General features: G+C 35.6%; 1 protein-coding gene across 33 annotated transcripts in view; it reads right to left on the bottom strand.

Annotated features, from left to right (window-relative positions):
• Positions 1–14043, bottom strand: part of LRRFIP2 (LRR binding FLII interacting protein 2) — a 109370-nt gene that overhangs the window by 21926 nt on the left and 73401 nt on the right. For 20 of the 33 annotated variants that reach the window (XM_044754222.2, XM_044754225.2, XM_014845796.3 and 17 more), the window contains 2 exons: positions 11556–11627; positions 6992–7162 (listed from right to left, as the gene is read on the bottom strand). In XM_044754222.2, coding sequence (XP_044610157.1) covers positions 6992–7162; positions 11556–11627 — 243 coding nt within the window. The remainder of the gene's footprint in view (positions 1–6991; positions 7163–11555; positions 11628–14043) is intronic. The other 13 variants (XM_070493881.1, XM_070493883.1, XM_070493886.1 and 10 more) reach the window with 1 other exon arrangement.

Genomic DNA, 14043 nt, shown 5'->3' with positions numbered 1-14043 from the left:
TAGATATTAAAACATATTATAAGGCCTATATAATTAAAAGAGTGTTGTAGTGGCACATGAATACAGACCAATGGAGCAGAAAAGAAAATCCAGAAACAGACCAAATTACATATATGAATATTTTAAACAACAAAAAACCAAAAAGAGCATCTCAAATCAATGAGAAAAAATAAGACTTTTAAATTAGTAATGGTGGGATATCTGGAAATCCATAAGGAAAAAGAAACTTGGAACCATACCTCACACCAAACACCAGGACAAATTCCAAATGGATCAAAAGCATACAGAAAGAAAAGAGGGAGGGAGGGAGGGAGGGAGGAAGAAAGGAAGAAAGGAAAGAATTACCAGAGAAAAGATGAGTGAATTTCTATAACCAAAGAGTGGGGAAAACATCTAAAAAATGACTCAAAACTCCACAAGCAAGAAGTGGAAAGGGGTAATAAATTAGACTATATAAAAATAAAAACTTTTGAATGGCAAAAGACACTATAAGCAAAGTAAAAACACAAATGACAAACAGAAAAAAAATTTACAACTTAGAGACAAAATATTATCATCTCTCCATATAGAGAGCCTCTAAAATCAGAAAGAGGAAAAAAACACTACTACATAGAAAAATAGGCTAAATTAATGGACACTTCACAGAAAAGGAAACAGAAATCACTCTGACTATGAAAACATGCTCACACTAAGAGAAATGTAAATTAAAACTGTATTTCTCACCAAAACACTAGTAAAAGTCCAAAACCTTGATAGTATATTCAGGAGAAAGTACTATGGGGAAGGAAACAGCCCATCTCATACATCTGGTGGGAATGCAAAATGGTATAACCCCTACAAAGGGGAATTCGGCAGTATCTAGAGAATTACCACACCTTTCAACCCAGCAAACCCACCTTTATGACACCCATGAGACTGGCGGAAATACAAAAAGATCTATGAAGTACATTATTTTTACAGGACTATTTTTAACAGCAAAAGAATGCAAACACCTCGAATGTCCATTAATTAACAGGGAACGGGTGGAATAAACTATAGTATATACACACAATGGAATAACTATACAGTGATAAAAAAGAATAAGGAATATCTCTATATACTAGTCATAAGGTGATAAAATCAAGGTGCAGAACAGTATGTATAGTATGCTATCATTTTCTAAGAAAGGAGGGATGCAAACAACACATATTTGTATATATACATAAATTTCTTTGAATGGCAAAATTTATATATCTTCTTAGATTAAAAAAATGGAAGGATAAACCATTTAATTTTAAAATTCCCTTAAGGAAAGAGGAAACAGGGATGAAGAGACAGACATAGAAGACTGACTTCTTTGAATATATTTTCTTTGTTGCTTTGACTTCAGATCTATGGAAATATTTTACAGAATTGAAAAAATTAAATTTAAACAGCAATTCCTGGTGGAAGCAAGCCAACAGATAAATGGATAAACAAAATGTGGCATATACATACAGTGGAATATTATTCAGGACTGGAAATCCCATCGCATGCTACAACATGGATGAAGCTTGAATGCATTATTCTTAGTGAAATAAGCCAGTCACAAAAAGACAAATATTATATGATTCCACTTATATGAGGCACCTAGAGTAGCCAAACTTATAAGAGACAGAAAGCAGAAAGGTGACTGCCAGGAGCTGGAGGGAGGAGGAAATAGGGAGTTGTTTAATGGGCGCAGAGTTTGAGTTGTGCAAGATGAAAAAGTTCTGGGGATCTGTTGCACAACAGTGTGACTATACCTAACATTACTGAACTGTACACTTTAAAATGGTTAACATGGTAAATTTTATTATATGTTTTTTACCACAATTAAAAGTAAAGATAATTTTAAAATTAAAATTTAAAAAGCAATTCATAAATGCTAAAAATAAAATGCAGTGAACCTAACTATATATCCAGTTAGTGGCGTAAGCACAGAGAGAGAAACTATTTCAAGTAACTTTTAAAAACAATGGTTGAACTATACATAGCCTAGCGGCAGAAACACAACCAAACAGAACAAAAAACTTTTAATCATTTTCAGTAATTATATTGTTGGTGGTAAGATTGGCATTCTATTCTGGGTAATGTTGAATAAAGCAATGAGAAAAGAATATAACATAATTACATATTCTCCCTAGTGACTTTAAGAACAGGGAATGGTAGTGTGGGAAAAAAGGGGTATACATGTGTAAGACAAAAGAGGTTAAGCAAAAACTCTGGAGTACTGAATATGAACTAGAACTATCAGCATAAATTCATAATATATTCTGACTTTAAAAACAAAAAAAATACCTTATATACATGATTTCCCTGATACATCCACTAAAAAGGTCTATAAATAGTGACCAACTTGGTAGCAAGAGCACCCCAACATGTATGCTGCTCCACTAAAAGAGAAACAGGGCTCCTTGGACAAACAGCTGACTCCTGGTCTGGAGGAGGAAATGCACCAGATGAGCATGGAAGACCCTATGCTAGGCAGAAAGGAAGCTATCAAAAGCAAGACTCACATCAAAATTACTTGGGAGTCATCCTTGAAGAGGTTTGCATTAGTTAAAAGTGGGACAATTTGAAAACCAGTAACAATAAAAGCTATATGGATTGAAATCATCAAAGCCTTTAATTCTTGACTTCATAATATTTTTTTAAAAAACCATATAACTGGTCACTATGAGAGGATGTTAAACAACCAATTATTTATTTTGAAAACTCATAAATAAAAAAATCAAGCCTTTATCTTGCCTTTCCCATATAAACTGTCTCATCTGAGTAATAAGAGATGAGGGGATGGGGCTGTCCCGGTGGCGCAGCTGTTAAGTATGCACGTTCTGCTTCGGCAGCCCAGGGTTCACCGGTTCTAATCCGGGTGCAGACATGGCGCCGCTTGGCACGCCATGCTGTGGTAGGTGTCCCACATATAAAGTAGAGGAAGATGGGCACGGATGTGAGCTCAGGGCCAGTCCTCCTCAGAAAAAAGAGGAGGATTGGTAACAGTTAGCTCAGGGCTAATCTTCCTCAAAAAAAAAAAGAGATAAGGGGAAATTTCTCTTTGAAGATGGACTTAATGCCATTCAATAAAGCAAAGGAAAGTGAAATGACAACCTACTGAAAGGGAGAAAATATTTGCAAATCAGTATCTGATAAAGGACTTGTATCTAGAATATATAAACTCTTATGACTCAAGAAAAAGACAATCCAATTTAAAAATGGGCAAAGGATCTGAAAAGTCTTTTCTTCAGAAAGATACACAAATAGTCAATAAGCACATGAAAACATAGTTGAAATCATTAGTCATCAGGGAAATGTAAATCAAAACCATATCTGCAAGGATGGCTGGCAAAAAAGTCAAGATCAAGTGTTGGTGAGGATGTGGAGAAATCAGAACTCGCCTACACTGCTGGCAGAAATGTAAAATGGTGCAGTTGCTTTGGTATAGTCTGGCATTCCTTAAATGGTTAGAGTTGCCACATAACCCAGCAATTCCACTCCTACATATATACTTAAGAGAAAGGAAAACATATTTCCACACAAAAATTTCTACACAATGTTTATAGCAGCATTATTCACCATAGACAAAAAGTGGGAAAAGAAACAAATGTCCATCCACACACACAAATGGACAAACAAAATGTGGCATACTCATACAAAGGAATATTATTAGGCCACAAAAAGGAATAAAGTACTGATGCATGCTTCTACACGAACCTTGAAATATTAAGCTAAGTGAAAGAAGCCAATCACAAAAGACCACATATTATATGGTTCCATCGATATGAAAGTCTAGAATAGGGAAATCTATAGTGACAGAAAGGAGATGAGTGGTCACTCAGGGCTAAGGGAGGGCAAGAGGTAGGGAGATAATAGCTAAAGGGTATAGGGTTTCTTTTTGATGTGATAAAAGTATTCTAAAACTGACTGTGATAATGGTTGCACATATCTATCAATATATTAAAAAGCCATTGAATTGTACACTTTAAATAGATGAATTGTATGATATATGAATTACACCTCAATAAAGTTATTTAAAAACAACAAAATACAGCAGTAATGATAAAATTAGAATATCCTATTTTGCAACCCCTAATCAACTAACATAGTAAACATCCAGCTATAGCATCACAAAGAGAGAGACAGCCATACATCTGGGCCTCCTGAAGGAAGATAACCCATGAAGCAGACTTGCCAAAAATACTAAAATGTATTTGATTAAGCCTGTAAACCTAACTACCTATTTACAGGAAATACAGGCGAAAAAGGAATATGTTAAAGTTGACACCATGGGGAAGAACCAGCAAAACCCCTAAGACTGTTGGAACCTGTTAAGACAAGCAATCCAGTTTCTTCAACACATAAACTGCAAGAGAGAAAAAATGAGACCAAAGGAAACCTATAAATAAAGACATGACAACTAATTCCAATGTGTGGAACTTATCTGGAGCCTCATTTTTTTTTTTAAGTGTAAAAAAGAAAAATCGTTTATATGACATTTGAGACAACTGAAATTTTAACAATGATTGGATATGTAGTACGAAAGAATTACTCTTAATTTTTCAGATGTGAAATGGTCTTGTGGTTATGTTTAAAACAGAGAGAGAGAGAGTCCATACTATTTAGAGAGCCATACTAAAATTCATGTTAAAATATGGGAGACTTAGGACTTGCTTCAAATAATATGAGTGGAAGAAATGGACAGGCCAACATTGGCCATGGGTTGATGGCTGCTGGAGGTAAGTGATGGTTTAGAAGGGTTGATTATATTCCTCTATTTTTCTGTATGTTTAAAATCTGTAATAAAACATTTTTTTAAGTCTCAGATAAGCTAAAAAAATAATTCCATACTAAAATGAATAGCTATTAAGAAAAGAATAGTATACTTGAGACATTCTTAATCAGGCATTCTGTCCCTAAAGTAGGTATAAAGACAATGTTTAAGATGCAGTTATTATAATCCCAGCAGGAAGCACTAAAGACATTTTGAAAAATCGTATTAATATTGTTGTTGTTGTAATCGAATGGTCCCTCTTCTACCCTTACCATCTGCTGCTATGATGAAACATACCAGAGTGCCTGACTTTTTTGTATGTCTCTAAATATGAACATTCTACTGTATGAGGCAATATCTGCTTAGAAGAAGAGAGGTCAGGGTGAAGGTACGTTAGAGAGGGAGATTATCACAAAGTCTTCTGCAGCATAGTACATGAAGCCCATTTCTAGGGTATTAAAAAAGCTTAAAGATTTTTCAAATTTGAAATCACAGATTGTTTTTTAAAAACAAATTTAAAAAACACAACTCTATGTATACTAAGATATCTCTGTATCTTAGAAAACGAGAGAAGAGAAAAAAAGGAGTTGGTTAAAATAGCTAATCATGTTGTGTTTTTTTAATTTTAAAAATACTCAAAGACATTTGAGGAGATGGAAAGATAAGAACTCATTTTAGTACTGGCCATTAAATACTTAGCATGAGATTTTCTTCTAATGTGCCAGAAGCAGAGAGCCAGAAATAGATATGAAAAATGCATGGGAAGGCAAAAAAGGAGTCCAAGGACTGTAGGTAAAGTATGATGGCTCAGAATCTCCAAAATTGGCCAATGAGATACAGGAAGAATGAAGGAGGAAACCACCTATTGCCACCAAATCATATTCTTTAATGGGCCACTGTTATCCAATATGAAAATACTCAGAAGCCTCTTTTTCACCTCTCTAGACACAAGTCTTCATATTCTTACTTTTCATTTTTAATAGACTTTATTTTTTAGAGCAGTTTTAGGTTCACAGCAAAACCGAACAGAAAGTACAGAGTTCCCTTATAACCCCTGCTCCCACACAAACAGCCTTCTCCATTATCAACATTTCATTTGTAACAAGCAATGAACCTACATTGACATGTCATTATCACCCAAAGTCAATAGTTTACATTAGGGTTCACTCTCAGTGTTATACATTCTATGGATTTTAACAAATGTATAATGTATCCACCATTATAGTAACATACAGAACAGCATCACTGCCCTAAAAATACCCTGTGCTCTGCCTATTCAACCCTCCTTCCCCCAAACTGTTGGTAAACACTTACTAACGCTTTTTAAACATGACCAAAATAGACTGGAATGAGCATTTTCAGTCCTCAAGGAAAGAAATTCTATAGAGTCTACAGTAATAATGCTGGCCCCTTAAAGGTTATATTAACACCTTCTCTCCCTCTCCTATGTACAAATTCAAGTTGTTGTTTCTAACAATTCACCAATGCACATTTCCTAAATTATTTTCTGGGTTTTTTATTTTTGCAATGTAGTGGCAATTCATTTTTTGGCAATAACATCCATTTGTTCTCTGCTTGGACTGACATCAACATTTTTAAAAGACCAAATCCAAAAAGCTTTTAAGAGAACCCAATTTGTTTTCTACAGTTGTCAAAGGGCAAATCTGGACCTTGGGCAGTGGCTTTTATCTTCCATCTGCACATTTTAACAATATAGCTTACAAACTTCTAAAGAAAACATCTGTCGACTTTTAACCCATGTCTCCACACTGCTGTTTTTAACAACTGGTTAAAGACTTCTCTCCAATTATTTAAAAAATGGGTTCTCTCGAAAAATGAAAAAAAGAAAGAAAAAGTGAACTATCTCATTGAAAGTCTTTGGAGCTTTGTGGAGTTCCAGCCAGTTAAAACAGGAAGAAGTAATTCACTATAATTGTCCCAATTAAGAGATAGAAGACAAAGATAAAATTTGAGTTATATTCTATTTTCAGAAACTGAAGGTCACAAGCTTTTTCTTAAGAACATAAAACAAATCTTATAAAAATTAAAAAAGGAAAATATTTCAGGACCTGATATCTTACGTTCTATCAATTTTCCTGGACCAATCAGTTTTGACTGAAACATCACTCTCAGGTATGCTGCATTCTTCTATCAACCTCAGCACTTTTTAAATGGCAGGTTTTCTGACCTAAGAGAAAGGCGTGATACAAGATGAGCAATTACCTTTGATTTTTCTTCATTTTCTCTATAAAATTCAGCCATCTGTTCCTCCTGTTCTTCAATAACATCCTTGAGGGTGTCTACCTGGTAGATCAAATTGTTCTTCTCATTGTCTAACTGTGCATTGGAAACCATGGCCTTCTTGTATTTTTCTTCCACTTCAGACAAAGACTCCTAAATGAAAGTCAAAGTCATCAGACTAACATCTAAAATATGTTCACTGCTTATATGCAATACAACAGGAAACTACAGCACAGGCACAAACACATGAAGATGCATTTTTGCAAAATACAAGCAGTAGGTTAACTCCTGGTTTAGTAACATGCACATCAAACAGGAGGACAATAATAAGCCAATAATGCCATTATAAGAACTTTATGTGCTCTCTGCTACCCAAGAGAACAAAACCAAGCAGCAATGTAGCCTCTGAAAGATGAAAAGGTGTGCAGACAACATATATTTGTAAGAGTCATAAAGTGAAGAATCATCAATGTTTTCAGAAATGTTACTCTTGTAGTTTTTAACAAGCTGTTTGGTATTAAGAATGCAATGATACAACAGAATACAGCCTCTTTTTACACAAGTAAACTTCATACTCATTTGAATTCTGCTACTTACTGGATGTTGTTTTCAATACTTTCCTGTTCTGCATTAATAATGCTAATGTAAATTGTAAGCATTTTCTTCTAGTAATTATTCAAATTTTAGTCATTTTTAAATAAGTAAGCAATACAAAAATGATTACTTAAAAAAGAGCTACCACAAAATGCCTGAAATTTTATGTACTTCAGTTTTCTGCCTAAAATAGATTACAAGTCTGTTTTTAAAAAACTATATCTAATTTGGTAGAATACTACTACCTAATTTTTTTTTAAGCTAAAAAGAAAAAACATTTCACAAAGAAAAAGTCACGAGTTCTGGAAATAAATTCAAAAAATACTAATGTAAACATTTAACAAGCAAAGATCAAGGATATAGAGGAGCATCCAGAACCCTTACATTTATGATTGATTGATTTTGACAAGGGTGCCCAGACAACTCAATGGGAAAAGAATAGTTTTTTCAACAAATGGTATTGAGACAACTGGCTATCCACGTGCAAAAGAATGAAGTTAGACTCCTATCTTACGCCATACGTAAAAATTAACTCAAAAGAGAGAGACCTAAATGTAAGAGCTAAAACTATAAAACTCTTCAAAGAAAATATAGCAGTAAATCTTCATGACCTTTGACTAAGCAATGGTTTCTTAGATATGATAACAAAAGCAGTATCAATGAAAACAAAAATAGACTTCATGAAAATTTAAAACTTTTGTGCTACAAAAAGTACCATCAAGAAAGTGAAAAGACAACCCGTAGAATTGGAGAAGACATTTGTACATCTTATAGCTGATAAGTGATTGTATACAGAATATATAAAGAACACTTACAACTCAACAATAAAAAGATACATAATTCAATTTAAAAATGGGCAAGGATTTGAATAGACATTTCTCCAAAGAGGATATACAAATAGCCAGTAAGCACATGAAAACATGCTCAACATCATTAGTAATTAGGGAAATGCACATCAAAACCACAATGAGATACCACTTCACACCTACTAGGATGCTATATATAACCAAGAAAAACATAATCAGTATTGGTGAGGATGTGGAAAAACTAGAACCTTCATACATTGCTGGTGAGAATGTAAAATAGTGCAGCTGCTTTGGAAACAGTTTGGCAATTCCTCAAAATGTTAAACACAGAGTTACCATATGACCCAGCAATTCTATTCCTAGGTATCTACCCAAGAGAATTGAAAAGATATGTCTATACAAACATTTGTACATAAATGTTCACAGCAGCATTATTCATAATAGCCAAAAATTGGAAACAACTCAAATGTCCATCAACTGACAAATGGATAAACAAAATGTGGTATATCCATACACTGAAATATTACCCAGCCATAAAATAAATAAATAAATATAGATATATATATATATACACAGATATACTGCTACATGTTATAACACGGATGAATCTTGAAAACATTATGCTAAATGAAAAGTCAATCACAAAAGACAACATACTGAATTATTCCAATTATATGAAATGGCCAGAATAGGCAAATCCACAGAGACAGAAAGTAGATTAATGGTTACCCAGGGCTGGGTGTGGGAGTGGGAGAGGAGGAGTGAGGAATGACTACTAATTAGCATAGGGTTTCTTTTTATCGTAATGGAAATGTTCTAAAATTGGGTTGAGGTGATGGTTATACAACTCTGTGACTACGCTAAAAACCACTGAACTGTGTACACTTAAATGCATAGATTTTATGGTATGTGAATTATATGTCAATAAAGATACACACACACGTACACAGACGTATACAAATACACTTAATAATACTTCACAAACCAGGAGTGTATTAATAGGTAGCATTTATACAAGAATTGTGAACAAATATAACCCAAATAAAGAATATAAGCAAAGTCAATTGTATAATGGTTGAAATATAGTAGTGTCTTAATATAACACAGAATTTAGAATGATTCTAATCCACGTTAGAGGTGAATAGCATTAAAAAGTCCTCCTCATAAGTCAGTCCCATATAATATGGGGCCTAACTGCATGAACACCAGAATCTAAGTTCAAGCAGTAGATCCAGGGACACAATACATAACACAATAAACTGGACATAAAACTTATAGAATGTACCCTTCCTTTAAATAATAGACCACAGACGCCTGTTTTAAATTTAAGTCAGGGTAGTTGTAATGATTTCAATCTAGCTTACACAGTAATACCCACTAGGAATTAGTTTTACTTAAATGTGTCTAAGGCAGTGATTTTCATAGTGTAGGTTCTGGACTAGCAGCAACAGCATTACAAACAGCAAAAATGCAAATTTTCAACCCACTGACTAAGAAAATCCGGGAGTCCAGCAATCTGCGTTTTGACAAGATGATTCTGGATGGAAGGTAGCGTGGAGAAAGGCACTCCAAAGGCAAACATACTTAAGAATAATGTCATAGGCAACGACCCAGCATCCTTTCAACAGGATACAGACATATCACACCACCATGCTTGATCACCAATCAGATCATTTTTTTAACGATTTTTCTTCCACTTAAAAAGAGTTATTTCAAAGATAAATATAACCTGAAGTCCAGTTCAATTATACACTGACCATGAAATAAGAAAAGGGATCTTATCTGTTCAAAGTCTCAAATAAATTTAATCTGTTCTTTTCGTATCCTTCAAAGAACACAAGAAATGGTAGATCTAAAAGGCAAGAAAAAAACATTTTAAATAAAATAAAAAGCAAGTAAGAATGCCTCTGAATCACTTGCTTGCTGTTCTGATATGTTACATATGAAATTTTAATATGAGTGTATTTATTTAATGTATTGGATTTGATCCAAGTTATTTCCAAAAGTCACCACTCTAAAACCCTCAAGGGGGATTAGAATCCTGAAGATTAGAGCAATCAGACTAAATGAGCACCTCAGCGTAATAACTCTAATTCTCCTGATGTGTACTGACAACCTCACATATCAGCCATATCAGCAGCTTGCAGGCTCCCCTCATCAGCATTCTCCATAGGACTTCCCACCCTTCTGGTCCTGAGCCTTAACTGGAAGTTCTTTATGGACAGCAACCATCTGCATGAAAGTTTTGCCTGGTAGGTGGGCTACTTCAAATCATGCCAGGGAGGCTGATGAAAGCTTTGCCTATTAGGTCCACGCTTTGTCCTTTAGGCACATCCTGAGTCACCTTTCTGAATGCCTTGTTTACACTCAGAGGCCTGACATGTATTTTTGTTTCAAACAGGGACATGCGTGTATTCAGAGAAACTTTTAGTTTCCTCATACTGGGCTCGAACTTCATAATAAAACACGGGGAAGGGCATGATGACCAAGTGCCATTTACAACCGAAATGTCTGCCTCATACCAACACTTACACTGAAAACTGGTAGCCGTCCTTGCTCAAAAAAGATAAGGCCTATTTAAATTTACCTCCAAATTCTTTAAGGCACTGAATCTGTGTAATCTTTTTTGACCTACAGGTAAAAAAGATGGAAACAAAAAGGAAACACAGGCCTCACGCTCCAGGGTCCTTCCTTCAGAGGGAATATTTATAATAATGCTCTCTTGGATGCTCCTTCCTCCTGCCTTTAACACTGACTGAATTTGGTGACAGAAATAGGCAATATTTTCTCATTTAGCTTAGAAGAATTTTAAGGTCTAATTCTCAAAATTCTCAAAAAAATCTTGGAGTACTTTGTAGGTGTGTTTGCCCAATTCATTTTGTATGGCTAAGACACAAGGGATAGGCAAGAATTTTACAAGGTATATTATCTTCTACTGAATATTCCAAAAATTACAGTAAACATTTAAACATAAGCAGAGATTCAAAGTTTGCCTTTCCTATGCATTGCAGGTTAAGCACATGCTTGAAAGACAAACACTGTTAGTAAAGCTATGTGCAGTGGGGTTAATAGACCTCACGAAACCACCGTTACCAACACTTCTGCGTACAGAGAGCATGCTTGGACTGCAGAATGGGCCCTGATACCTTTAGTTCTTTAAGCCCCTGCATGTATCTCCCTTCTACATCCTGTATCTGGTCCTTAAGGTCATAGATATCCTGCAGGACATAGGAACGAACCATTGCATAAAACCATGCATAAATACATCTTAAATCAAAAGATTCAGATGAAAATGTGAATTACTTTTGTATATTCCTGAGAAAAAGTAGAAAAATCCAAGTATACAAATAGAACTGCCACTCCAAACCAGTGAAAGGGGCAAACAGGTCAGGTGCTAGTGGGCCTAGGGAGGGTCTGGAGCAATCAATCTAAAGTGTTAAATATTTTCTTAGTATTAACTCCTATTGAAAGAGCATTAGCAAATGGGAGTGATACTGTATATGGGAAAAAAGCTATATAAATTATAACATTTTTCAACATACCATTTAAAAAATTTTACAAGTCATTTAAATAATTTTTAGCATAATGTTTCACTTAGAACTAGTAAAATATGTAGTAAATTATTTATAAGCAGCAAATTTTACTTATACAGAAGTTTTAAAAAATGTAATAAGCGGATATGAACAAAGTTGTCTTCCAATGACTTAGTTACTGACCACAATTAATTTGGGAAAAAGAAAGTAAAGGGAGGAAAGTTAAACAACATTTCAAGCACAGCGTCAAATCAGAGTCTATCCTGAGGATACCATTTATATAATGACAAAAGCATTTGCTCCAAATTTTACCATAATCCTAAGAAGAAAAACGAAGCAGGTCAAATTTTAAATGAAAAATATTGTTTCCCTTGTACCTGACCCTGCTACATAACGTCTATTCTGGATGCTTGATTTAGGAGGAAAATAACTGCCACAGGGCCCTAAATACAATTCTGCAGTTACAGGCAGGATCGATTATCAAAGGCCAATTATACACAGATTCTGTATTTTACCTCCCCTGACCCCTTCTTTTCCTACTTGGTAGGTTTGTCTGTCTTTTACTCATTGATTCATTCAACATTTATCAAAGGCCTATTAGGAGCCAGAGGCAAGGATACAAAAAGCTCATTTCCTTCAAGGAAGTCATCTCAAAAAAGAAGTGAAAGTAAATGGCAAGCACAAGCTAAGGCCCTGTCCTCCTGTCTTTTGTCCCACTAGAAAACAGCACCTAAAGGCAAGAGTTTACTCAACTTTGCACCCCCAGCACTTATGCCTGGTACTTAGTACTGACATCTTCAAAGTCACAGCCATGTCAGCTCTCTCCTTCTCTATTGCCACTGCCACTGTTCCAAACCTCTCCACCCTCTCCTAACCCCCAGCTCACTTTTACAAGTTGCCCATTTTACAAACCAGACTCCTGCTCCTAACCTGTCTACAATCCTACTCAGTCCCCACCTGTCCCCACCTCCTCTACTGTATCAGTGGGAGAGGGCCTCTAAATTAGGCCACCCCATCCATCTGAGCCCTGGACATTTCTCTCACCCACTCAGGCACTGTACTCTGTCAGTTACCCCTCTCCTTCCTAAAACTTCATGTCTCTCTCTACTGGCTCAATCCAGCCCATGAAAATAGTAATCAATCTCGCCTTTAAAAGAAAAAAAAATTTCCTTAACCTTCTATGTCTCTTTGCTATTGACCAGCCAACTCCTATCCTCCAATATCCTCCTCAAAGCAAGTTTCTTACACTTTTTTCCCATCACAGTTTTGTGGTGTTTTGTTTGTTTTTGTTTTTTTTTGAGGAAAATTAGCCCTGTGCTAACATTCGCTGCCAATCCTCCTCTTTTCGCTAAGACTGGCCCTTAGCTAACATCTGTGCCCATCTTCCTCTATTTTATATGTGGGAAGCCTGGCATAGCATAGCTTGACAAGCAGTGCACACACCTGGGATGTGAACCAGCAAACCCCGGGCCTCCGAAGTGGAGCTCGAGAACTTAACCTTTACACCATTGGGCCAGCCCCTTTTCCCATCACAGTTTTGACTTGCTCATCTCATCCTAATTGTTCAACCACAGGGTCACTGCTCTCCTTGCCTCCAGTGCTTCCTCCAATCTTTGGTCAATCTTTACGACTGCAAATCAGATAGTACTGCTCCCCTGTTTAATACTCCAATGTTTTCAAGGTAAAACTGAATTCCTTTTAGGCTGCCAACAAGACACTTTGTGATTTGGTCTATCACTACTTCTCCAGTTTTCTCTCTCACCCACCACTCCTACTCAGTTCTCTCCTACCCTCTGACAACTTTGCTACACAGATAACCTTCTGGTTCTCTGAATTTCTCTCTCTGAGAAAGCCTTCCCCCTTCAACTTCTTTGCCTGTTTGATTTTTATTCTGCCTTCACAGCTTAGCTCAGTTTGTCTCCTCTGAAAAGCCTTTTGTTATCTTTTCTCCTAGTCCAGTTTAGACGATGCTTCTCTAAATTCCCTTACCAGCCCAATTCTTGCTACTACCATAGTATCACACCACCTAGTTTTACTGGTTTGTATCAGTTTGGCTTCCCATGAAACAGTGAACTCCTAAAGTCCAAAGTGTGTTTTACCA

Source organism: Equus asinus, chromosome 21, assembly GCF_041296235.1.
Source record: "Equus asinus isolate D_3611 breed Donkey chromosome 21, EquAss-T2T_v2, whole genome shotgun sequence".
Taxonomy (NCBI): Eukaryota; Metazoa; Chordata; class Mammalia; order Perissodactyla; family Equidae; genus Equus; species Equus asinus.
Note: the sequence above shows the minus strand (reverse complement) of the source record. Positions and strands in the feature narration are given on the sequence as shown.